General features: G+C 38.2%; 3 protein-coding genes across 7 annotated transcripts; 1 reads left to right on the plus strand and 2 right to left on the minus strand.

The window, feature by feature from the left end:
• Window positions 1-375: 375 nt before the first annotated feature.
• On the minus strand, window positions 376-4051 carry nkapd1 (NKAP domain containing 1). Of its 2 annotated transcripts, none has more exons than XM_087174584.1 (6): window positions 3994-4051; window positions 3628-3704; window positions 2561-2643; window positions 2266-2406; window positions 2077-2130; window positions 376-1375 (listed from the first exon to the last, which is right to left on the minus strand). In XM_087174584.1, the coding sequence occupies exons 2-6, from the start codon at window positions 3694-3696 to the stop codon at window positions 931-933; spliced, it is 792 nt and encodes a 263-aa protein (XP_087030710.1). In that variant the 5' UTR covers window positions 3697-3704; window positions 3994-4051; the 3' UTR covers window positions 376-930. The 2 variants fall into 2 exon arrangements, with proteins under 2 accessions (XP_087030710.1, XP_023264286.1); XM_023408518.2 differs by having other exon boundaries at window positions 376-1387.
• On the plus strand, window positions 3635-21065 carry dixdc1a (DIX domain containing 1a). 4 transcript variants are annotated; one of them, XM_087174583.1, is made up of 16 exons: window positions 3635-3720; window positions 9986-10164; window positions 14147-14304; window positions 14425-14570; window positions 16771-16860; window positions 17111-17164; window positions 17266-17316; window positions 17568-17672; window positions 17794-17847; window positions 17940-18032; window positions 18564-18641; window positions 19196-19357; window positions 19520-19586; window positions 19769-19877; window positions 20083-20191; window positions 20456-21065. In XM_087174583.1, exons 2-16 carry the CDS (start codon window positions 10142-10144, stop codon window positions 20537-20539), a joined length of 1383 nt encoding a protein of 460 aa, XP_087030709.1. In that variant the 5' UTR covers window positions 3635-3720; window positions 9986-10141; the 3' UTR covers window positions 20540-21065. The 4 variants fall into 4 exon arrangements, with proteins under 4 accessions (XP_087030709.1, XP_023264299.1, XP_023264300.1 ...); XM_023408531.1 differs by lacking the exon at window positions 3635-3720 and adding an exon at window positions 9571-9872; XM_023408532.1 differs by lacking the exon at window positions 3635-3720 and adding an exon at window positions 9571-9872 and having other exon boundaries at window positions 17940-18017.
• pih1d2 (PIH1 domain containing 2) lies at window positions 20794-24035 on the minus strand. The gene is made up of 5 exons (XM_023408533.2): window positions 23709-24035; window positions 22462-22588; window positions 22088-22315; window positions 21677-21948; window positions 20794-21521 (listed from the first exon to the last, which is right to left on the minus strand). The coding sequence occupies exons 1-5, from the start codon at window positions 23889-23891 to the stop codon at window positions 21387-21389; spliced, it is 945 nt and encodes a 314-aa protein (XP_023264301.1). The 5' UTR covers window positions 23892-24035; the 3' UTR covers window positions 20794-21386.
• Between the last annotated feature and the right edge of the window lie 80 nt (window positions 24036-24115).

Here is a 24115-nt window from a genome sequence, read left to right on the forward strand (position 1 = left end):
TCAAAACCAACAGTGTTAGTCAGCCTTTCACTACTGTCTGACTTCCATACCTCGTCTGTGACACTTGGCCCAAAACCATGTAAATCTTTAAAAACGGGTCATAAATATACAGATATATAATTAAAGGTGTAGGTTTTAGCAAATATTACTTACATAGGAGGAAATTTGTCAGGCATTATTTTCAGCTGTGGATAGATACACAATTGGTGCCCAGCCGCTTAGTATACTAGCGGTACGTGTCAACCAGTGCAACAGTGTGAATTGATGTTTTTAATTTTTTTTTTTTTTTTTTAATAAACAGACATCTTTAGCACAGAGTTATTCTTAAAAAAAAATATATACTGAATATTCAACTGTTTTAAAAAACAAAAATCATTTCAGAAAACAGAAAAATAGATGTTTATTTTTCACGAATGACAATGTGCTGCATACAAATATTAAAATTTACAAAACTAAAAAACATGATTAAAACCACATGGACATTCTATCGTAACCAGTGAGGAAAGTTGCATAATTTTACTGTTTTTCTTTCTTAAATAAAATTAAAAAAGCGGTTATTACAGGACAGATGGTCTCCACGTTAGGCTGACAGTCTCAGGCGAGAGTCAGAGATCAATCAATGAGCCTGCAGTCGAGAGAATTCTTCATGAGGATACCCCACCACCTACTCCTCACGCTGCCTGCTGCCTGCACTGCTGTACAAAGTACTTCAAGCCACTGCAGAGGTGATGAGATATTGCTACACAGAACGCCCACAGTGAGGGCCGACAGCACAGGCTTGTTGATGTCTAACAAAGTACAATACAGAACGGCCATACAGTGAACGGCCATACAGTGAAAAGCCCTCTGTTCGGTTAAGGGGAACAAAGGGATCTGCAGTAGTTTTCCTGTTCGTTACCTGAGTTGTGCATCTGTCCATGTCAGTGCATCTCAGTCAGCAGAACTATGATCTGAGCTCTCCTCACCGGCTGCTCTCCAATTTTTCCTCCTCTTCTTTTCTGAGTTTGGCCCCGAGTCTGAGTCTTTGTGGGAGTCCTGTTTACTCTTTTTGCGACTGTGAGTCTGTCTTTTCCTTCCTCCGTCATCACTGTCCCCTGAGCTGCTGTCATCATCTCTCCTTCTGGCTTTTGCACTTTTCTTGTCCTTACGTCGACTTTTAGTCCTTTTTCTCCTCTGTTTGTCTTTGGTAACGCTGCTGTCGTCACTACTATCGTCACTGCTTGAACACATCGTTTTTTTTCGCTTTACTTCCCCGTCTTTCTTCTTCTTTTTCTTTTTCTTCTTTCGAGAGGATTTTTTTGAGTGTTTTGACAAGCTTGCTTCTGTATCCGACTTTGACCTTTTCATTTTATGGCGCAAAAGCTTCTTTGTAGCTCTATTTTTTTCACTAAAAAAAACAAAACAAATTGAACAGAATAAATACAGGCTAGACAAAGCCTTGGTAGGATTTAAGACATCAAATAATGACTTAAAGGAGCAATCCACCAATTTCACACATGAGATCATTTTATTTTTCATCAGGAGCAGTACTCACCCTATGAAAAGTTGTAGAAGTCTGAAAAAAATGAATCCTTCATGGTGTCATCAGGGTTATCTCAGCTTTGGCTTGGAGCTCATTTTTTAACAGAAACATAATAGCATGAAGTTTAAAAGACGTGGCATTTGCTAGACAGTATCTAATGCCACATGTCACACAGGGTCGATAGTAGAGATGCAAATTCCCATGTTATTGACTGGAAGTGTTCACATCATCACCACATATTAAACTTGCGTTGAATTACACGCAGTCCATATTTGTTTTGTTAGATGCGAACATTATTTACAAGTCAGAAGCTCATAACTACAATTAATCTGATGTGACATGAACACAACATAGCAAAATGCTCTCGAGCTGCATTGTGGGAAGTAAAGGATCCGGATTTTATGGAGCTTGGCCCACACTGGAGATGGTTTTACAATTCCAATTTCATGAAAGTACAGTGCTAAACCACTGGATTGCCCCTTTAAGATCAGAGTTGCATATGTAGCTCAGTTAAAATCTGTTGCTCAGATAAGCAGCGCTGCATTTTTGCTTACCTATCACTTTCAAACTCCTCAGGATACAGCTCCTTAAAGCCACTATGTCCCCACCTGTGTTGGGAGCACATAAAATGAAGATTTGTCAGTTTTTATTGTTATTTGCTTTCAAATGTTCGCCATTTCCAGTCATTTTCCATGAAAGCAAAAACACTTGTATTTAAAAGAAGATTATACCATAAACTGTACCTGTCAGGATCTTTGGCCTCAAATTCATACAGTTTGCGAGACCAGTATCGAGCCTCTCGGTCGTCGTGTTCAGAGACTCGCTCTCTGCCTCGACTTAGGTCTCTAGCTTCATCTGGTACTCGATCACAGTGCATACGCCCCCTGGAACACAACCACTATTAATATATCAGCAAGCCAACATACAGTAACAGTTCTCTGAAGTGAGAGCTACATTATGAAATATAGTTCCAATTGAGCTTTGGTGTCTCTTGTGTCCAGGTGGCTCAAATTAAACAGGGACATCCACTGTTCCTACCTCGCACACTCTGTATCTGAAAAATGTTTGTTGTGGGACGTTTCCCAGCCTCGCATTTTCCACATTTCCATCTCCTCCTGGATCTGCAGTGGGTCAACATCAGTGAGTACATTAAAAACTGCTGATACACACACACACACCAACTGCCTAATTTGAATTTGCCAAAAGCAAAATTATAATGGATTCAAATATTTCCAGAGGTTTTATACATTCCTCAACACTTGTGGGTAAAGAAAAATCCTGCAAATCAATTTGTGTACATGCTCAAGGCTGCCAAATATCAGTATTACTTACAATTATAGTTTAACTCAGTGATATTTGCAAGGTAACCAGATCATTTTACCAGAAAAAAACCCAAAACTTGATCCATGTGCAGGTTGTTGCTTATTTAAAGGATCAAACTTCCCTTGAGCCCTCATTTTCAAGAACATTGTCAAAACCATATCATGAGAGAAATTAAACCATCCTGGCATCACATGAACATGAAAAGTTACTTTTTTTCTCAAACATGCAACTTATTAGAGCTGAAACAATTAATTTATTTAAATAGATGGGCAGAACATTGACAGCTATTTTGATAATTATTTAAATGATATTTTAAACATTATAATACATAAGCATTACCGATTCCAAGGTTTATACAATATGCTGATTTGCTGCATTTCTTTTTTTATATTATAGTACACCAAATAACTTTCAGAGTGTTGATTGCACCATAGAGTTTAAGAAATTTTGATGGGCATTTTACACAATTTTCTGACATTATGTGGAACAGAGAATAAATCAACAGTGTTGTCTTGTTTCCCACCATAGCCAAACTCAGTTGCCAGTTTATATGGTTATTTAGTCTACCCTCATATACCCAAATACAACAAACAAAATCACCACAAACAACATCCTAAAAAATGACCATACACTTGAATCATCACCTTTCTTAATCAGTTTTAATAAAAACTGACCATTATGACTTTCACGGGGTCAGGTCAGCTACTAGCTACTTGTATCTAATAAACCGACAACTGAGTGTGTTTCTCACTTGTTACACGAACATGTGAACTCAAACGCACCTTGTTGTGGGCATCTGTGTGGCGGATAACATTCCTCAACAAGGTTTTCCCCAACGGCTGCTTTGACATGGCGACACCTGACATGAGAGTCGTGTAAGTAATCGACAAACAAAACAGATTGTTGGTTAATAAACCTTAAAATAAGGCAGAAATAACAGCTTAACTTCCAAATACGTGATAGCTGTTAAACGAAGTCTCGCCTGTTAGCCTAGCTCGCTAGCTAACAGTGTTGGACAATCAGATAAACAGATAAAATTGAAGTAATAGGCCTATGAATTAACCTGTTTAAAGTCCGCTACGGACAACAGACCACTACTACTACTTGTACACTTTCACCATCATTTCGTCAATGTGTACAAACAGTACCTTTCCAAAACGAGTAGCATTCAAGAGGAACAAAACGTAGCTCAGTCTCTGCTGGTACTTCCGCTTTTTTTCGTACGTAACGGTAACGTACTGTGTACGTCACTGAACGTTGGAAAGACCTGTGCTGTTCCAAGGGTTCACCAGCAATATTCAACAGCAATATCATTAATATAAAATAATCACTAAAATGGTTGATATTTGTCTTAAATCTTGACTTTAGCAGTAAATAGGCTTTTTTTTTTTTTTTTTTTTACAGTAGCTGACTAATAAAATCCATAGCTAATTATCAACCTTTTATACACGGAATAAATGGCTCACATGGCTTAGCAAGCCAAAAAGATCCAGATATTTTTGTGTAACTCGCAGACAAAATCAGGGCAGACAAATACAACAGCCTGCTAAAAAGAACAAGAGAAGAGAAATGAGGACTTAGGGTGTAAGACATGGTGCTGGTTTCCACTTGATGTTTACATACCCAATTATTTTGCAAAAAAAGTTAGCCCTAACAACTGGATAAGCTAAAGCCTGTGAATTTGTAGTGGAGTTTTATTGCTTACAGGGGCACACACAAAGAGTTGCGGAAGAAGTTAATGAGATTCTTTAAAAAGTATACAACAATATAAAATACTCCCATACAATTAAAACTGAAAATGTTACTTAAGTAAAAGATCAAAGTAGCCATTTCAGCGTAATGTAACTATAAAATATTATTGGGTTAAAGTTATTGATGCATGAATGTGTGTATCAGTTTAATTTTGTAATAGGTAAATATGGGGATAATTTTAATTAGTGATGCAATTAGTGGTTAATCAAAAAAAAACAAAAAACAAAACAACAACGAACTATCTTGATAATCAGTTAATAATTTCAGTCATTCTACAAGCAAAAGTACCAGAGATTTTCTAATTCCACATTTTCAAATGTGGAATGTGGAACATTTGGAAGTTGCCGCTTCTGGGACTTTTGTCACTGATTGTTTTTTTTTTCAACACTTACATATAACATTTTATAGACTAAATTATGAAAATGTATTCAGCTGATTAATCAACAATGAAAATAATCATTAGTTGCAGCTCTCATTTGAATTACTTTATACGTTGCCTAAAAGTCATATTCTATAATAATACTTGGATATTTATTTGTTGGTTAATATTTTTTATTATTAATCTTGACCTGCAAAGTAACTAAAGCTATATCAAATACGTTTAGAGTAGTAAAAAGTAGTATAGTACAAAGTACTATACAATGAAACTACTCAGGTATAAGTATGTCAAAATTGTAGCTAGGTAACTGGGTGTTACATTTATATCTTGTAGCAGAGCTATCCACAAATACAACAAGAATCACTTTTTTGGTTCAGCATTATGAGAATGTGCAAGGCTGACAGTTTCACTTAGTGTGAGGACAGGTAGGCTATAACAATAGGTCTCAACAGCGCCAATGAGACCAGAATGTCTAATGTCCAATGTCTAAATGTGTCATTTACACAAGATATACAGATCAGCCATTTTGAGTTCTGTTGAAGTGTGATGATAGATCTAGGTTATCTATTAACTTTTAATCTGTTAACTTAGAATAAAAAATAAAAACAACTGAATAAAAATACCAATGGAAATAATATGAGTTCACAAAAAGTATTCTATCATATCCCCCTGCTTCCAGTCTTACTTTGTGCTTAGGCTTTGACCTGTCTTGACTTATACCCACATATAAATATGCTACATCACTTCAGGCAACCAATATACTACAATGCAAAGTCCTCAGAGTGTTACACACAATGATATATTTGGCCCTAGCTTTAAGAGTAGCCATCCAAAAGACTGTGGAAACAATGTAAAATACATATGCATTTTATCAACATAGCCTATGTGCAAAATGTTCAAAGATATGTCATTTTGTAAAACTAATTAGGCTTCAGCCTATTTCAAATAACCTGGTAAGCCAATATTTTAAAGGCATAACATGATGAAGAGTATGGTGTTTAATTTAGTGGTAGCCTAATTAGTGGTTTTAATAAGTAGTCTACTTTGATACATGTATGAAGCTGTTCCGTGTTATCACTGAGTGAGAAGACGATTGTGTGCTCCCAGCTACCCTGTGGGAATCAAAGTTTCATCTTGTTCCTGTATGAACTAATTTTACAGAGCTACCTACATATTTGTATGTAAAGTGGGTAGAGTGAGTTCAATCTTGAAGTAGGATTGTCCAATACATCCATCTATCTTGAGCCTTGATAACACCCTTACCACAATCGGCTTTTTTTTTTTTTAACTCAGAAGCTAGACCTTGTTAGGTTTTTTTTTTTTATCTCTCCTTATCCACGCTTCCTTTTTTGTCAAGATACTCAGACCTGTCAAGTCCAAGTACAAAGCACTGTGAACAATATTTGACACAAAAAATAGCTGTCTGATAAAAAGCAGAAAATGTCTCCTCATACGGAAAAAAATTCTCTTTATTTTCTCAAAAAATGTTTTTACTTTGATTACATTTTGCTGATTATACCTCTGTTCTTTTTATGGGTTTGAATGCAGGCATTTGACTTGTAATAGAGTGTTTTTATACTGTTATATTATTACTTTTAGTTAGGTAAAGGATACAAATAGCTCTTCCAGCACTGAAGATTTGTGTTTTGCCTGTTGTTTGTTCGTAAGCATGATTATATATAAGAACATTTGTTGACAGGTTTCAGTGAAACTTGGCAGGAATGTTTTGGTGTGTATCAAAGTAGATCTGAGATTTCTAAAGATAGGGCATGATTGAATATTTTTGTTATTCATATGAAGATTAAACTTTTCCAAACATTTTCTGTTAAGCAAATAGCAAATTTAGGAGGATGTGCCTTGACATAAGAATGAGCTCTGAGGGCTTGATAATTTTCAGATAATATCCGAGCCAAATAGTTTTTTTGATGCATGAATTTTTTTGGGCAACAGCTGATTTATAACGACAGACTGACTTTCAATTAACTTTCTCACAATACGCTGTTATCACCCAAACAATAAACGTAAACAGCCACTGACTTCCTTTTACAAATTGTATTTGACAACAAAAATGGGATGAGATTCCCAGGGACAAAGTCTTATCATTCTGTGGTGCTTCATACATATCTGCTTGAAGGTCAGTGAAATACAAAAGATTGGTACCTCTTGTTTCATAGCAGGCACAATAATAATTTACAATCAGAATCCATGGTGACCATGCAAACAATATGTTCTGTTTGAGCAGCTCATTTGATTTACAAATTGGCTGACTGCATGCTGTCCCTGTGGCAAACCGGCTTTCTTCCCACCTCCTGGCTCCCCAGTGGTGGAATGACTTTCCCACCACACTTTGAACAACAAAGTCACTCCTTATATATCATCCATGCAGCCATTGAATATTCTCTGTTAAAGAAACACCTTGTTTCCCCCAATTCCCTCAGTCATATCTTGGTCTGCCAAGTCTTCATTGTCTGCCTGTTACCTGAGTTTGTCCTTGTCTTTTTAATACTGGAGCAAAAACATTGAAAGTAATGCTGAAAAGAATAGAAATGAGAAGTTACTGAATGTCAAACTGATATCAACGCTTCACCAGCAGCTCACTTTGCCCAATATTCATGAACTACTTATTCTCTGCAAATATTACATGGACTGAGTGCTGCATGGTCCCACTTTGAGTTTATCTATTTAATCCTTGCCCAACAATATCAGAGACTGTAGGTGGATACAGCAGCCACTTTGATTTTCTTGCCTCGACGGACACTTTTGTTTTCACAGGAAAAGCATAGCCAAATTTTCCTGTGTTTTCCAGTTGGCAGTTTTGCAAATTTCAACCAAATATTTGACAAAAACAGCTGACGCACAGTGAATTTATGCATCTGAGGATTACAAAAGACAGTGAATCATAGACACAGTGTGAATAATTACAAACCTAAGGGAACATATTCCTTCAGAATAGTTTTTAACTATGCTCGTTCTTTTGTCTGTTAAATAAAAGTAAAAACAGTTTGATTAGTTTAATACCAGTTGCCGTAATATGATGAGAATCATTAATTTGAGTGACAATGATTATGCATAAATACTGATCAACATAAAAGGAATAATTCAACATTTTGGGAAACTTAATTGCTTTCTTGGTGAGAGTTAGATGAGAAGATCAGTATCAGGAAATCCTCATGTCTGTACATGAAATATGAAGCTACAGGCATCAGTCTGTTAGCTTAGCCTGGGAAACAGCTAGCCTGGCTCTGTCCAGAGGTAATAAAATACACCGACCAGTAACACATCTGTAGCTCACCAATTAACATGTGTTAACATGCTGCAATAATGTTGAGATACTATGGAGTATAAAACAGGATTTGAAATTCACTCTTAACAAATTCCTATGATTTTTAATTGTATTCTAGATAGCTGGTTTCATTCTGGTGTCCAAAAAAAAGAAAAGAAAATCAGCACATCTCAGTCATGTCATAGGAAATCAATCTAATCTAGACACACATGCATGTTTGAAATACAGTGGTGGAAAGTAATTTGAATTTACTAGTTACTTTGCAGATGCAGATCATTAATTCAAAATAAGATCATCAAGTAATTATTATTTATTATTAAAGTTTAAACTACCCAAAACTATAATGAATAGTAAAATTAGCCCTGCCTTGCAAAATGTGATGCTTAATCATTAATTTAGCAATAATTTTAATCTAATAACATAATATAAGTATTCTTAGATGGGCCATTCCGCATAGCCAACACAATAAGGTATATTGATGACATAAATCTAGGACTGCTTTAGCCGGCATTTTCATGGCTCTGTGTTAACACGCTACAGTAAAATAGTTCATTGGAGCATATGCTGATGATGCTCATACAGAATTTAAGACAGTGTCATTTTGTTCTGGGCAGGATTGCAACCTGCCACGTTGAGACCTATTTGACATTCTTGCTGATGACACCAGCAACATTTTCTAACAGCTTAATGACAGTGTGCTCAGTCAAAGCGCTTCTCAAAGGAGTACTTAACACATGTCGTAGAAAACCTTTTGTTCTTGCTGCCTGCTGCTCAAATTATAATGTTGACACTTTTTACATTTGAGGTTTCATCTGGCTCTGATGTTTTGGTGTATTTTCTAAATAAGTCTTTTTAAGGATTCCTGTCACAATTGCATTAAAAACACTGTTTACTACATATGCTACACAACCATGACTGCTGTGAAAAGAGCTGTAATTGTAGGCTGATGTGTGTGCGTCCTATAGATACCAATTTCCATTTGTTTATTTTCAAAGAACTCCATACTGACTGTGTAAATATATCATTAACCTCTCATTTCAGCTTGTGTGGTTGTTGTTTTGCAAGCTTGTGATTTTTTTTCAACAAACAAAAGAGTTCATCATATAGATTTTCATGTCTCTTTTTCCATCCATGTGCTGGCTCTCATTTTAGCTGCAGTGACATACAGTACAGAAAAAGCACAGGGAAAGGAGAGAGAAGGAGAAGGAGAGAATCTCCCTCCTCCTCCTCGTGAAAGGAGAGAGCAGTGGGGAAAGGAGGGAGGAGGAATGAGGGAGAGGGGGGAGGGTAAACACACCCAGACAGAGACTGATACAAAGCCAGTGCGACCGAGCAGAAGCGAAAGAGGGAAGGAGGCAGGGAGGGAGGGCGGAGGCAATAAATGCAAACAGACCGGCAGAGAAAAAAGGGTGAAAAAGATGCACAAGGGCTGCATCAGTTCTTGTCCGCAAGGAACAAAAAACATTGTGTTCGTGAATGGGAGCTGGTGAGCTCAACCACAAGGCGAGTGCAATGAGAAACCAGGCAGACTTCAGTCGCTGGTGTTGCTGAGCCCCAGTCCTTTCTCCCTCTGTCTCTCTCTTTCTGCCTCTGCCAGCTAGGACTGAGCCTTGGTATGATTTAGGGGAAGGGTTCAGGGCTTGTGTTTGGGATTTGGAGCTTTATGTTTTTAGGAATATGCTGCTGGAGAGGATTTGAATGTGCTGTTATGTCTGATTGAACACAGTGTGCGACGTGGAGACTCCTCTGGTTGCTGCTTTCAGGGCTGCTCCCCTCCCTGCTGCCTCTGGCTGTGTTTGGGCTATGGTCCTAACTGAGAAGCAGGGCATCACCCAGATGCGGCGCTCCGACTGTCTGGGAGGTTAAGCCTGTGAACACCAGCATGGGAGCAAAACAGATGAAATGGTAAGTGCTGTTTATTATTATTATTATTTCTCTACGTGAAGACAGACTGCTCTTTTGTCTACGATACATAAGTGTATCATTGGAGGGAGATATACAATACACGAGGCCTAAATTCATGAGAGTATACATCGTCTTAATCATCTTGATCAGCGTCTGTGTGTTTCAGTCTTGGTGTTAGAAACATATGCCACCATAACAACTGACTGATACCCAAACTGTGCAGGTTATTGTTCTGTGTTTACAGTGCAGTAGGTGTGGGTGTGTCCCTGTATTTGTCTGTGTGAGCTGAGCTGCTATTGCCTAGCAACCACAGTCCAACTTCCATTACTGGCTCTTCCATTTCATGATTCAGAGGATGGAACAGCAAATAAAGGGTGTTTTTTTCTACATTTTTGTTTGATAAAACTGGCTTTTGGATTGTGAACATATTCTAAAAAGCCACCATCTTTTCCAAGATTTTGTGTTTACCACAACAAACACTATATAGAAACTGAACTTCTAAATCAAAGTCTTCCATCCTTATCAAAAGTTAAAGTACTCATACTTCAGAAAAAAATCCCCAGGATTGATTGATTTATTATTATTGATAACTTTATTAGATTATCAATACTGATGCATCAGTGTATGAACAGAATATTTCTGCTGTAACTGGTTGAGGTGAAAGTGAATTTAACTACTTAAATACAATAAAAACAATATAAATCTGAAGAGTTGAAGATGATTAATGGGACAAGAAAGAAGAAAAATCTAAGTTATGCCACACAACTATTTTAAAGAATTTTTAAAATGATTCATTGCATCATTTTACCTCTTTGGGTGTCAAACTGTTTTAAGTGAAACCATCTGAGAAGTGTAAAGGGGGGATCTTTCTTTGGTAGAACTGCTAGACATCTGAAATGTCCCAACTAGACACTGCTGTTTTCTAAGGGGCCACAAGCCAAAAAGGTTGTGGAGGACTGGTTCAGTGTTCTAGCAATAAATTGTATTTATTAAGATTATCATATGTTTATTATGTGAAATCTACGAGTAAAAGAGTAACTACAGTTGTCAGATAAATGTAGTGGAGTCAGAAGTGCAATATTTCCCTCTGAAATATAGTGAAGCATAAATGTAAAGTAACATATGATGGAAACACTCAAAGGTACCTCAAAGTTGCACTGGAGTACAGTAGCTACTGGAGTAAATGTATGTAGTAACTTTCCACCAGTGCTGATCAAATGATGTTAATCTGTTGCACTGAAGCTCATCTCTTGCAAATCCCAGTGCTTAATCTCTGGCTTAGCCCATATGTTCCAAATCTGTCTGTATGTATGTGTTCCTTTGGTGCCACAGATCAGAAGCTAGCATCTAAAATACATTTGTTAGAGTTTATTGAACTGCAGTCTGAAACAATGATAGAGGGTATCTTGATAATGTCATCATCTGCAACGACAAGATTAGTAGGAGGCAGCTTCTTTGATCCCCTTGTGAAAAACACTTAGGGATAATCACAGCAGCATCTGATAAGACGCTCAGTTCATTTTTTTTACGTGACCTGTTGCAATTACTCTTTTGGAGGAGTTGGGATGACATAACTACCAGAGGTTACTCAGTGTGCTGATTGTAGCCTGACAACTGTCACATGACTTTACTCTCCTGAATTAAAAAGTTCACACTATGACAAATTGTATATACTTTTTTTGGACATGTTAGCAGCAGGACAAAAATTTCGGTATGTCAGTTGGTCCATCACCTGTGTCCAGTCTGAAATATCTCAACACTTTTTGGATAATTTGCCATGAAATTTGGTGCACATATCCATGATGCCCAGACTATCAATCCTAATGACTTTGGTCATCCCCTGACTTTACCTCTAGCGCCACCATGAGGTGGAAATTTATGCTTTTTTTGTGACAACTATATGACGGATTAGCATGTAATGTCATTGACACATCCATGTCCCCCTCAGGCTTAATTGTAATGACTTTGGTGACCCTCTGACTCTTCATCTAGCACCATCATCAGGTCAGTATTTTAGTTCAAACAGTGGTTTGGTTTATGACCAAATACCAACAAAAGATTCCAATCAGCATCAGTTGTAATTGAGAATAAACCCATTGAAATACATAATTTCCTTTATAAATAACAGTAATGATAGTACAATAAAATAATCCAGGTGACACAAAACAATTAGCATACAAACATCAACAAAAACACACACACACACACACAGGCTCTCCTACACTCCCAAAGCACACACACTACATCTCAGTTACAAAACTAACATGGAATAAAATAAGTTATCCCTGCCAACAAAGCCATGAAAGGTAGTAATAGATCTGAGTGAGTTCGACAAATTGTTCCAGTGTGATGGTGCTTTAAATTGAAAAGCATGTCTTCCAATTTCCTTAGAAATTAATGGCACAATAAATAAAAGGGTGCTGACTATGTATCTAAATGGAACTAAAAGCAGTTTAAAGTATAAAGGATAGTTGAAGCAAATGGATTTGAAAATAAAAAAGCAACCAATGAAAATGTCCACCAGAGTTTAGTGGTAACCAGTTAAGTGGAACAATGATGTGTAAGATAACGTCACCTCAAGACAAATCTACAAATGTGGTAAACTACATTTAAAGGGTGGGGATGTGTTCCAGAAGTGTTCTGTTATATGATATAATCAATAATAGGAAATAAAAGCTGTGAAATAACAAATTTTCTAACCTGGGCATCAAAACAATGAATTGACCAATTTAGTATTCTGACATTGGGATTTAGGGCAGCACAGTGGTGTAGGGGTTAGCACTGTTGTGCCCTTGTCCAATGAATAGCCAACTGAGTGTTTAGTGTTAATACGCAAGCATTAGCATGCTAACTTGCTAAATGAAGATGGTGAACATTATAGTTCCATGTCAGCATTGTCATTTTAAGTATTTAACATGTTGACATCAGCATTTATCTCACAGGCTCTCACCTGTATTGTTGCAGACTCTTAGTCCTAAAACAGACCTTAAGTGCACATTATGATGAATAAGTCACAGAAATATTATGCACAATTATTCCATGCAGAGGCAGTGTGAACTCAAAAGTGACAGATAATACAAGTGTTACTGTTTGCTGTCTGTTGTGATATTAGCTTGTGCTGAGTAATGCTATTAGATAAGCAGAAAATCTCATCGACTACAATCCAGATCTTACTGCATATGTATGGGAAGAACATGTTTGACCGTGCAAATGCAATCCTTCAGGACATTCACTGGTTTCTCAACACAGTGTTATCCCACGGTTAAGTCAACTGTTATATATTTTTTCTTCTTAGTCTTTAGCCTCGGGAACAGGGTGATGAATTGTGGTGCTTTTCTATCCCTTTGCTAGCACAGAGTTTAGATCTGTTTCCACAGACGCAGGCTTGTTTTCCCACAGACACAGAGGGAAAAAGACGAAATCCCCTGTTAAAGGACCATGCATAATGCCATAGGTCACAGGTCACAGTAGCTGTATCTTATTTCTACAAACACAGCATAGTGAAGATGACAGTTGGCCTGAACCTCAAGCCACTAGCATTGCTCTCAAAAAACACAAAACATATATTCATAAGCTGCAAGAAAACCAGTCTTTAAGAAAAAACTATGCAAGCATTATGTTTTGAAATTGTGGCCAAAGGGGGAGCAAACTATGTAAAGAATTTCCTGTGGGAAAATGACAGGGAGAATTCTTGTTCTGGCTGTGTATTCTCTGAACAGGTTTCAGTCCTGTTCTGTGATGTGTTTTCATTCATTTTATTATTTGTTTAATAAGCTGTGATTCACTGTATTCCTATGGGCATTGCATGTTTAAAATCAGATTAAAAAAATTTAGCCCAGATGGGATTAATTCACATTTTTGTCCTCCTTGGGGAGTTATTAAATTGTATATCTCCATTTTATGTAGCTAGGTTTATTTATTGCCATTCATTTGGCAGGAGATGCAAACGCTCACTCCTGCCTGTGCCCACCATCTGTTTCAGTCTCAGCTCAGCCAGCCCTGCTCACTCCCCCAAAGAGGAGTATGTTATCACCCAGGCCACTGACACCCCTAAAGAGGAAACCATCCATGATCAGTCTGAGGACCAGGGGGAACTTCAGGATGACAAATCTGAGCTGACAGAGAAAAAATCTGTCACAGGTTGGTTGGCTGCACATCAGCACTTGTTGAGCAAAATACGATGCAGTGAATCCAAACATAAACTCCCTTGCCTCACCCCCCCCCCCCCCCCCCCCCCCCATGTTCATCTCTTCCTTTCAGAGGAGGTGTCTTTCTGTGGATTGTGTCCCTCCCTCGGGCATGATGGGCAGGAGGAGGAGAAGTCCTGGGAGGAGCAGCTGGACGCCCACCAGGAGCAGCTGGAGAAAGAGATGCAGGAGGCCAGGAGGATGGTGTTCCGCCTACAGGTAAGTTCCTGATGACAGCACACATGAAAAACAAACTGCACCGCTGCTATGAACATATTGACAGAAGGCACAAAGACCACAGATGCATCAGAGGAAGTCCACAGCTCAAATTTAGCAAACAGTGAAATTTAAGCCAGGTTCCAGATTATGATCGCCTGCCCACGTCTGCAGTGTTTCTTCATGGATTCAAATAGACTATACTAAAAATGATTTTTATAGCAATAAAATAATAAGAATGATAGATATAAAGAATAAAAAAAAAACTGGCTATTGTCTCTGAGTATCAGGCTAACAAGATTCATCATTAACACCTGATGCTCTCTATCTTCTATTTCTATGTTGAAATATTTAGCTAACAAAGGACATTTGGCATTCCTGTCAAGTCACCGATTTGAGATAAATAAAGGTGAATAATGAAGGCACTTAGATAAACTCACCTGCCCTCTCTTTGTCTTTGTTTTGACTTTCTTCAAAATACCATCTCCTATCTATCTTTTCTCAACAAATCAATATACAGGTCGTCCGCTATTGACAAGTTTATGCAAAATTATCTCTGTGACATTTAATGATTAAGTTGCTACTCAGGTGCCTCTATTGCAATGGAAATGTTTTTATTTGCAGAGTCCAATATTTCGAATGTTTGTAAAATATGAAAACAATCACTGAATATATTATAATATTTTGTATTTTATGTACACAGGGTCCATACAGTATATATCTGAATGTAAATAATTGGTAAAATGCAGTTTTTTTTTTTTTTTTTTGTCCATTATCTCTTTTGTTTCAGTCCCATGCTTATATTTCCAGCACATTCTTCCATGTTATCATCTTTATGGTGAAATAAATCATGTGCAGATGATAGTAAAGCAGGCAATATACAGAGATCAATACATAACAAATAAGAAGAATACATCAGGACATCCCAAATAATAATAATAATCCCACATCATATGAGGAAAAAGTGTTGAAATTATGTGAAATTATAAAGATAAGGAGGTACTGCAGTCATCACATAAAGTTCATGCACAAACTTAAAATGTAGTAGTTGCTGACTCCAAATGTGTGAATAGAACGTGGTGTTTTTTCCATATTCTTCTCCAGTTTATTGATATAGATCAAGCAAGATCTTTATCACATGTCTGTACAATATCCAAAGATGGAGTATTTTTAACAAGTCGACATACTGTAGTCAACACGCTGTAGAGAACCTAAAATAGATGTGTGAAGTGACTTTTACAGAAATAGACCTGTCAACTACCCACATAATACTGTCATGTTCACACTGAGTGCAGTCACTTTGCTAAGCTGTACAGCCCTGTCTATATTTTTATCTTTATGGGATCCAATTTAGTTAAAGACACTTATACATTGAGTTTGTAGCCTGGTTCCAGGAATCTGAATCACCACCCACATCTCAGATTTGTTCAGTGATTCAAATGAATGAAACAAAAATTGCTTTTAGACATTTTAGACCTTTCTCTATTCCACACTGACCTTCAGGGATTTACATGGACTCACATCACTGCTGATGTAAGAAATCAAATTCTGGGCAAATGCAATACAGCAAAGAAGATATTGCTATGCCAAGATAATACTAAGAATACTAACAGGTAATACAAATGAGCAAATAAGCACCCTCTTGTAAAATGTGTAACTTAAAACTGTTCATTATTAATTTAATAGACTTGGAAGGATCATTTTGGTAACAGGGGAGAGTTTTTGTTTTATGCTTTAACCTCCTAAGACCCGAGCTCTATTCTTTGCTATTTAGGCTGATTGGGACCTGAGAAAAATGATGTCCACATATGAGGACATTAGTTTTAAATTTCGATTACTGAGTGGCAGTATAATATCCTCATATGTGGTCACCAGGCCCTTGTTGAGAAAAAGTTAGTATTGTGGTCTAGAGAACCCAAAATGTGAGGTCCACATATGTGGACGCCAGGTCCTAGGAGGTTAAATATGTGTGTATGTGTGCGTGGTGATGTGTATATACGGGTTGATGTAGGTGAGCAGAGGAAGTCTCTGTATACCTCTACGAGCTTTTCAATTTGCTTTAATTTGATTCAGTTCACTGAATTCATTGGCTTGATTAGCTGAAATGGAAAACCTGTTGAGCAGCCAAGTATGAAAATACAGAATTTCAGTATTTACAAATACAAAATACAGAAATATATCAGGCTTCTTGTTTTGTCCTCAGGCTCTACTGCTCCATGGCTCCCTCCCTGAAGAGGACCAGGATGGATCTGTGAGCTTCGGAGATAACCGGGCTAACACTGAACAGCAGCTGGTACAGTGCCCTCTCTCTGCTAACTCAAGAAAACAACACTTGCTCGCCTCTCTCTGTGAAGTGTCAGTGTCAGCCCCTCTGTTGTGATGAGGTTTGCAGCCATCACTCCTCTCAAGAGTGGATACCGTAGAGCACGAATGAATCGCTCTAAACTGCTAGCCCGCTGTCACACAGGCCCACTGCCTCCTCATACAATCTGACATTTTTCCATTCTCTAATTACGCTGCTCATGCCCTCTCTCCCTTTGAAGGTTCTAATCCGCAGTCGTCTGGACCAAAGCATGGAGGAAGCCCTTGATCTCAAGGTACAGGACGTAAATGTAATTAGGTTTGGTATAGAAGAGCTGCCTTACGAGCAAAGAGTCCCTTTCTCTAATGTCTCTCTGTTCACTTGTGTGGCTTTTAGAGGGAACTCCTGAGACACAAACAAGAGGCACGTCACATTCAGGCCATCAAGGTAAACCGCTTACTCTAATTTTGTCCTTTATGTGTGAATCAAAATGGATTATAGGATATAATTCAATCTATTTCACTCGTGTACCCTCCCAAATTGAGGATTCTACAGGCTCTGTCATACACAACATATATTTTTCATTTCTTTATAAAGATAATAAAGCTTAGAGGTGGGCGTATGCTGTCGATAGGTGGATGTATCTGTAGTCACGTCTTCTGTGCACGTTTCTTTGATCTCCCTCTCTTTCTCATTAGGATGCTCTGCAGCAGCGCTTGGCGGTGCAGGAGGATAATGTGCTGCAGCTAAAGCAGGAACTACTGAGATGCAACATGGCCAAAGATCAGCTGGAAGGGGAAAATGTGAGACAAGTGATGATTTCCATTTGACACAATAAAATATTTGCACTGCTTGACCCACGGGGGCAGGTTTATGTGAGAATGATATAGCCCTCATATATCAAACTGATGTTTCTGTTTGCAGGCAGAGCTCAAACACAAGTTGAGTGAACGGAACAAATTACTCAGTGAATATGAGGTATTGTCTTTTTTTATTTACATTTCAGTGCGTTCCTGAGATACACACATGCATATGAAAACTTATGTCATCCATCTTTCTTGTTATAATAGCAGCAACTTGGGAGGAAGGACAGGATACTGCAGCAACAGCAACAAAAACTGGATGAAGCTCAGCATAAGGCACATGAGGTCAGCCTTGCACGGGTATGGAGCATGACGTGTTTCAAGTATTTCCACAATATATGGTTGGAGGTAAATGATATATATAATTATATAATATATCATCTTTATTTATAGAGCGCTTCTCCTTGGTAGTAATACTGTACTTTTTTTTTGGTCTGTGTTTGACTCAATCTTCAGACAAATTAGAGGTTGTTTGAAGGCTCTCGGTCTCCTGGTTCTATCTGTTCTAAGCATTTCAGGATCCCCATATAACTCTAACAGCTGTTTTGGATTTTGTAGCAGGTTAGCACACAGAACAGAAAACTCACTCTTCAACTTTTCAGCTGTTTGTGAGGGAGGATACCCAAGCTTCCGTCCAATAAACATATTGTCATGGAGGAAAAACTCCAGAAACCTGAGTAGTTTTGTGTGGGATTGCTTGATTGATTGAGACCAGGGTTATGACTGTAATCAAAAGGGTTGAAGAACAGTAACCTTTTTATTTTGGGTACATCATATTGTGTTTTGTGTTCTCGCTCACTTTACTTACATATAGTGTTGTGTGTTTGACAGTCATTCAGGAGTGAAAGTGGTGGTTACAGCAACTCAGTGGCTTCGACATCTCCTCCAGCATTTCAACACAATGCACCGGTACATGCCCTTTTTTTATTTTTATTTCAGCTCTTTTGTAATACTATAATTTTCAGTTTACCAAGTTCAACTTGATGTCTTATTGTATGAAAGCTGATTTCCACCAGAAAGACAGAAATATAGCAGAAAAGTTATCACTGTAGTCCCTGTAAGTAAAAATGAGATAGTAAGTAAGCATAATGTTGACTTGATCATAATGATGAAATATTATACTGAAATTATGAGATATTAGGTCAAAATTATGACATAATAAGTCATAATTATGAGGCTTAGAGTCATAATTATGAAGAACAAAGTCAGAATTACAAGAGGTTCAAATGATGAAACTTAAGCAGATTTATGAGATAATAAGCCCAAACGTTTGCCTACAAAGTCAAAGTATTAAACTGAAATAAGTCATAAATCAAATTTAGTATTATAATTTTGAATTAGTGAGTAAAAAATCTGACTTAGTATCTCATGATGTTCACCTACCAGCTTTTTTTTCTAGACAATAAATAGAAAATCAAAACTACATTTATAGAGCGTGTATGACTATTAAGAGTTTGTGACAGGGTGAAGAGCTGCAGCTGGTCAGGGAGGCACTGCGTAGTTTGAGAGACAGTTTTTCTGGCCACGATCCCCAACATCACACCCTGGACACTCTGGAGCAGGGTGTGTCCAGCCTCATGGACCGATTACACTCAGCGGATACCCAGCGCAGACAAGACAGAGGGGTACGCACTCTCTCTCTCTCTCTCTCACACACACACACACACACACACACACCATTTCAAAGTACATCTAAAAAGTAGCAACACATCTGTCATCTGATGAATGATGAGTCAACAACAAATGGCAACTGACAGTTTACCATGAGTAATTGGTTCTTCCTCCAGGAGGAATTTAAATCACCAGGACGCAGAGCCAACTCAACAGACCGTGACTCCTGGCCGCCGAGCTCAAGTGAGACAAACAAAATCCTTGTTTTGTTTAGGATTTGTCATCCTCTGCAACATCTCATCTCTGGCTGTGTCATTCAGTTACATTGCTATGTGCAGAGAGAGCATTATTTGGCTGTGATGCCAGAGCCATTTTAGACTGTGGTTGTGAAAAACAATGTTTGCTGTTTTTGTAATTATTTCCAGAAATGGCACACTCCCACAGCAGCCCGGGACTGGACACCGCTGTATCCACTAAAGTGCTCTACTTCACTGATCGCTCGCTCACTCCGTTTCTGATTAACATCCCAAAAAGGTGAAAATAAACACACTTTATGCTGCTCTAGGTTTATATTATTGTTTTATTGTTTGTTCCCTCACTGGAGTGTGCATGAAATTGCTGTTTGGGCTGGAGCTGGGTTCTTGCATGACCAAATCTATATATAGATGCTTCTGTGGCTGTGATAGTTAAAATGTTTATACTAGAAAAGCTTAATGCCTCTGGGGGTGTGTGCTTACAGGCTGGGCGAAGTGACACTACGTGACTTCAAGGCCGCTGTAGACAGACAAGGCAGTTTCAGATACCACTTCAAGGCCCTTGACCCGGAGTTTGGCACAGTGAAAGAGGAGGTAGGCGTGGGACTTAAATTATAGCTTCTACTTCTTTTCACATCAGCTTCAGCAGGCAAATGTAAAATGCCAGTTAAAGAGAAAGATATGCTAATAATAGCCTTGCCTGCTCTATACTTCAAAACACTATGGGCTGACTGATTTCCATCCCAGAGAATATGATAACACTGAATAATCATTTTCAGTTTCTATGCAGACCTTTTGGCTGTACATTATAGATGCGAGTCTGTCTTGGATATGTAAATGTTGGTATTGGCTGTTCAGGTATTCCAGGACGGAGCAGTCGTGCCTGGCTGGGAGGGGAAGATTGTAGCGTGGGTGGAGGAGGACCACGGAGAGAGGAGGTAGAGGCCAAAAACCAGAGATCACCACTACAAACCTCAGTTGTTCCCACTGGACCAGGATTTCACAGAAAAAAATACTTGTGATGCCATAAAAACGAATAGTTATAATACAATTAACTGGGACCAATGGATCTAACACCGTTTCAGTATAAAACCATGTTTTAAAAGTGAATGTTTCATATGAAGAATTTGACTTGAATTTGACATTTGGGTACCACTTTTTTTTTCTTTTTTTTTTGAAGGAATGCATACTAGACATTGTTTTGCAGCTCATCGTTTAATATGTGGGGCTACCAATTGATGGTCAGTAATGTTAACCTGAAACTCTGAATTATAAAGAAAGTTAATGTGACTTACAATAAATAATATGTTATAAGCTGTGCTCTAAAAAGCTGCAATCAGTGCATAGTATGCAACTCTTTCAATAAAAGTGTTGACTGGCATTTTTCACACGTTCCAGATTGCCAAATACTGATGTTGTTGTTCTGCATCAATTCTGATGTTTTAATAAACATGAATTATTGCATGGATCATTTTGTTGTCAATTATTCCCACAGCATCAGGTAATGACACCGTACACCAGCTCCTAGCCATTATACACTTCTCCTCATGCGCCCACACATTAACAAACAAAACCCACATACTGTCATTAGAGTCAATTAATGTTTTTTGGGTGAAGAATTAAATTTGCTGCTGCAGATCAACCAACACAGTGACATATTGTTTCAGAAAAACATTTTTGGTTTTGGGAGGGGTCAGTTCACAGGGCAGCTGTTTATTGATTGTTAGCTTGGGTTTTTCAGATTGCTGATCACCTGTGTGTGTGTTTGTTTCTCCATTAAAGCAAATGGTCACAAAACATCCACTGTCAATGCAAGCCTTCGTTTCTTTTTGTTAAAGATGGCAGATGCAGTGTCTTCGTTTACAGTTTTTGGAAACTCCAGAAGCAAAAAGTAAACATCCTCCACCTCCAGTAAGACGTCGTCCTGCGGATGTAAGTACATTCAGCACATTATGAGACTTATAACAGTGGGAACAGGTCAGTTATGTATTTTTAATGACATCCAACTACGCACTGACACACATCGGATTCTAAAGTGGTTCATTATAACTCTGTTCAAGGGAGTGTGTAACAGCTAACCTTGGAGATTCTCAGCTGGCACTCTGACACAGAGCAAACCTTTGGCAGCTCCACTGTCAGCTCCACGCTGCGAGGAACTCCTGCTGTATCAATTTTCACCCGAAGTTGGTACTCTGGCTTCTGAGGCTGCACAAAAGTGGTGGAGATGACCTGGATCAAATCCTTTTTGTGCTCCGCAGGTCTATAGATAATTTGGGCTTCCAGCTCCACGTCTTGTTTCTCTGAACGTAGAGAGCAGATCTGCTGCAGGAGGGCAGCTGGGGTTTGACTTGCTGCAAAAAATGGAGTGCTATAGATTATTAGAAACTGAGGTAGAAGGTGAAAGATGATACACCTGCAGCAGCAAAGGAAAATAGTTCCAACATCAAGGGCTTGTAGCAGCTTATCAGGATATGAAACTTATTGCCCTACCTGTGTCGGGTTGTTTGGAGGTCTTGGACTGCTGAAACCCAAGGCGGCGGTGAAAGTCATCTAAACTACTTTTCGGGCTACAGCTGATGACAGTGTACTGCTGAGATAACCTCAACCCAAGCTGCTGGTGGGCAAAGCTCAGGGCCAGCATATAGACTTCTGTTTTATCTTTCTTACTTTCCTCTAGCACTACAGGGTTTAAAGCTACATCCAACACAGTGTATAAGCCTGTGGAAGGAAAACATCCAATTTATATAGTTTTATTGTTTATCAAATCAAGTTTATTTAAAAAAAAACATATTTAAATCAACCAGAGTTGAAAAAAGTGCTGTACAAAAAATACAAATAAGACCAGAATTGGCTTTGTCTTTTACCGTGACTTTCATCTGTGTCTGTTTCCAGTTTTCCTGCACATAAAGGTAGTGGCTTGCTGAGATCCTGAGGTGCAGGCACACGTTTCCAGCTGCATATGTTGATATACAGCAACCCTTTGTTGGGCTCCTGTTGAGAGCACAGATGTACTGTCTGTAAAAAACACACCCTATCTCTGACCTATAAATGGACACAGGTGTGACAGCTTCATTGTGTGTAGTATAAGTCAGATGTTGTATAATTTAAGGTGTAAGGCAGTAGAGCTGAAAGTGACAATTAAGTAAGTGAACTAAAAGAAAAACTAAATAGCCACACCTTAATAATCAAGCCATCATTCAAGTAATTAAAAAAAAAAAAATGCACGGGTTGTAGCCTCTCAAAAGTGAATGTTTTCTGGTTTTCTTTGCCTCCTCTGATGATGAGTGAGGTTTTTGACTGTGATTAGAGAAAACAAGACATTTGAAAATGTTGCACTGGGCTTTGAGAGCACTTGATGGGTCTTTTTCACTATAGACCAAACAAATAATTAAGAAAATAATCTTTACATTAATTAATAATGCAAAGAATCTATTGATGACATCTTTTAAAATGTGTAATTCAGTAATATCAGTAATAATGTCTTCATTTCACTTTTGTGAAAACACATCTGAATCTGTGTTTTTGCCACAGACTTAAAACATTTTGACAACTGTAGCCAAACATTGTATGGTGCTCCCATAGTATTACATATGATGTGACCTGTCAGCAGGATGCTCAGAACAGCCTACCTGCCAAGTACCTTAAGAACATGTGTGTAAGTGAACCCAGAAGAACAAGGGGTGGTGATACCAAATATTAATTTGACTTAGGTTTTTTTTCCTGTTTACTGCACTTAGTATGAAGTTTATCGATAAATAAAAACTATTCATGGCTTTATTTTTGAAAGCATCTTCACTTTACTAACTTTTGCACACTACTGCACTTTCAAATTAAGATATATAAAAATAAAATAAAACAAATATTGAAAACGTTTGCAGGATCAACCGTATCAATACAGGTGAACTTCCTCAGTGACTCACAGAATCTGATAGGTCACAGGATTTGGTGCAACACCTTTGCACACCGGGCCACAATTAACGAGACACACGTGTGCTTTTTCCTCCTCTGACGCTGAATGTTTGACGTGAGAAATGGTTTTCTGCAGGCTTGTAGATTTCTAAAACAAAGTTAACCAGTTAATACGCTGCTGCCACTTAAAATTATAACTCACCAAGATTTCAGTGCACAGACTGGAGTCGAGCTCAGGCGGTGCCATTAATTCAGCCCCTTCCTCCATTTGCTTGTGGATGAACCTGCGGTAGGCTGCGGGGTCATTTTGAGACAGGTCGTCCAGCATGGACCAGAACTGGTTGACCTGCTGCAAAACACCTTCTGTGCCGCCAGTAGAGGACATCTTCAGGTAAATGTCGTCTTGCTTTGGAGTTAGCAAACACTAATATTAATGAGCCACTAACTAGCTAAGTTAGCTCTCTGATAAGAAAACAACCGGAGACACTCTGAATATTATTTATGACTAAATATTTGACTAAAATAGAGAGAGAGAGAATAGTACCACATAAATATAACAAACTACTACTCGGCTAATGTTGTCAGTTGCTATGGAGACTTGATGAGCGG

Source organism: Seriola lalandi, unplaced genomic scaffold (genome assembly GCF_002814215.2).
Source record: "Seriola lalandi dorsalis isolate HSWRI2012SDOR001 ecotype SW California unplaced genomic scaffold, Sedor1 jcf7180002054365, whole genome shotgun sequence".
In the NCBI taxonomy this organism is placed as follows: Eukaryota; Metazoa; Chordata; class Actinopteri; order Carangiformes; family Carangidae; genus Seriola; species Seriola lalandi.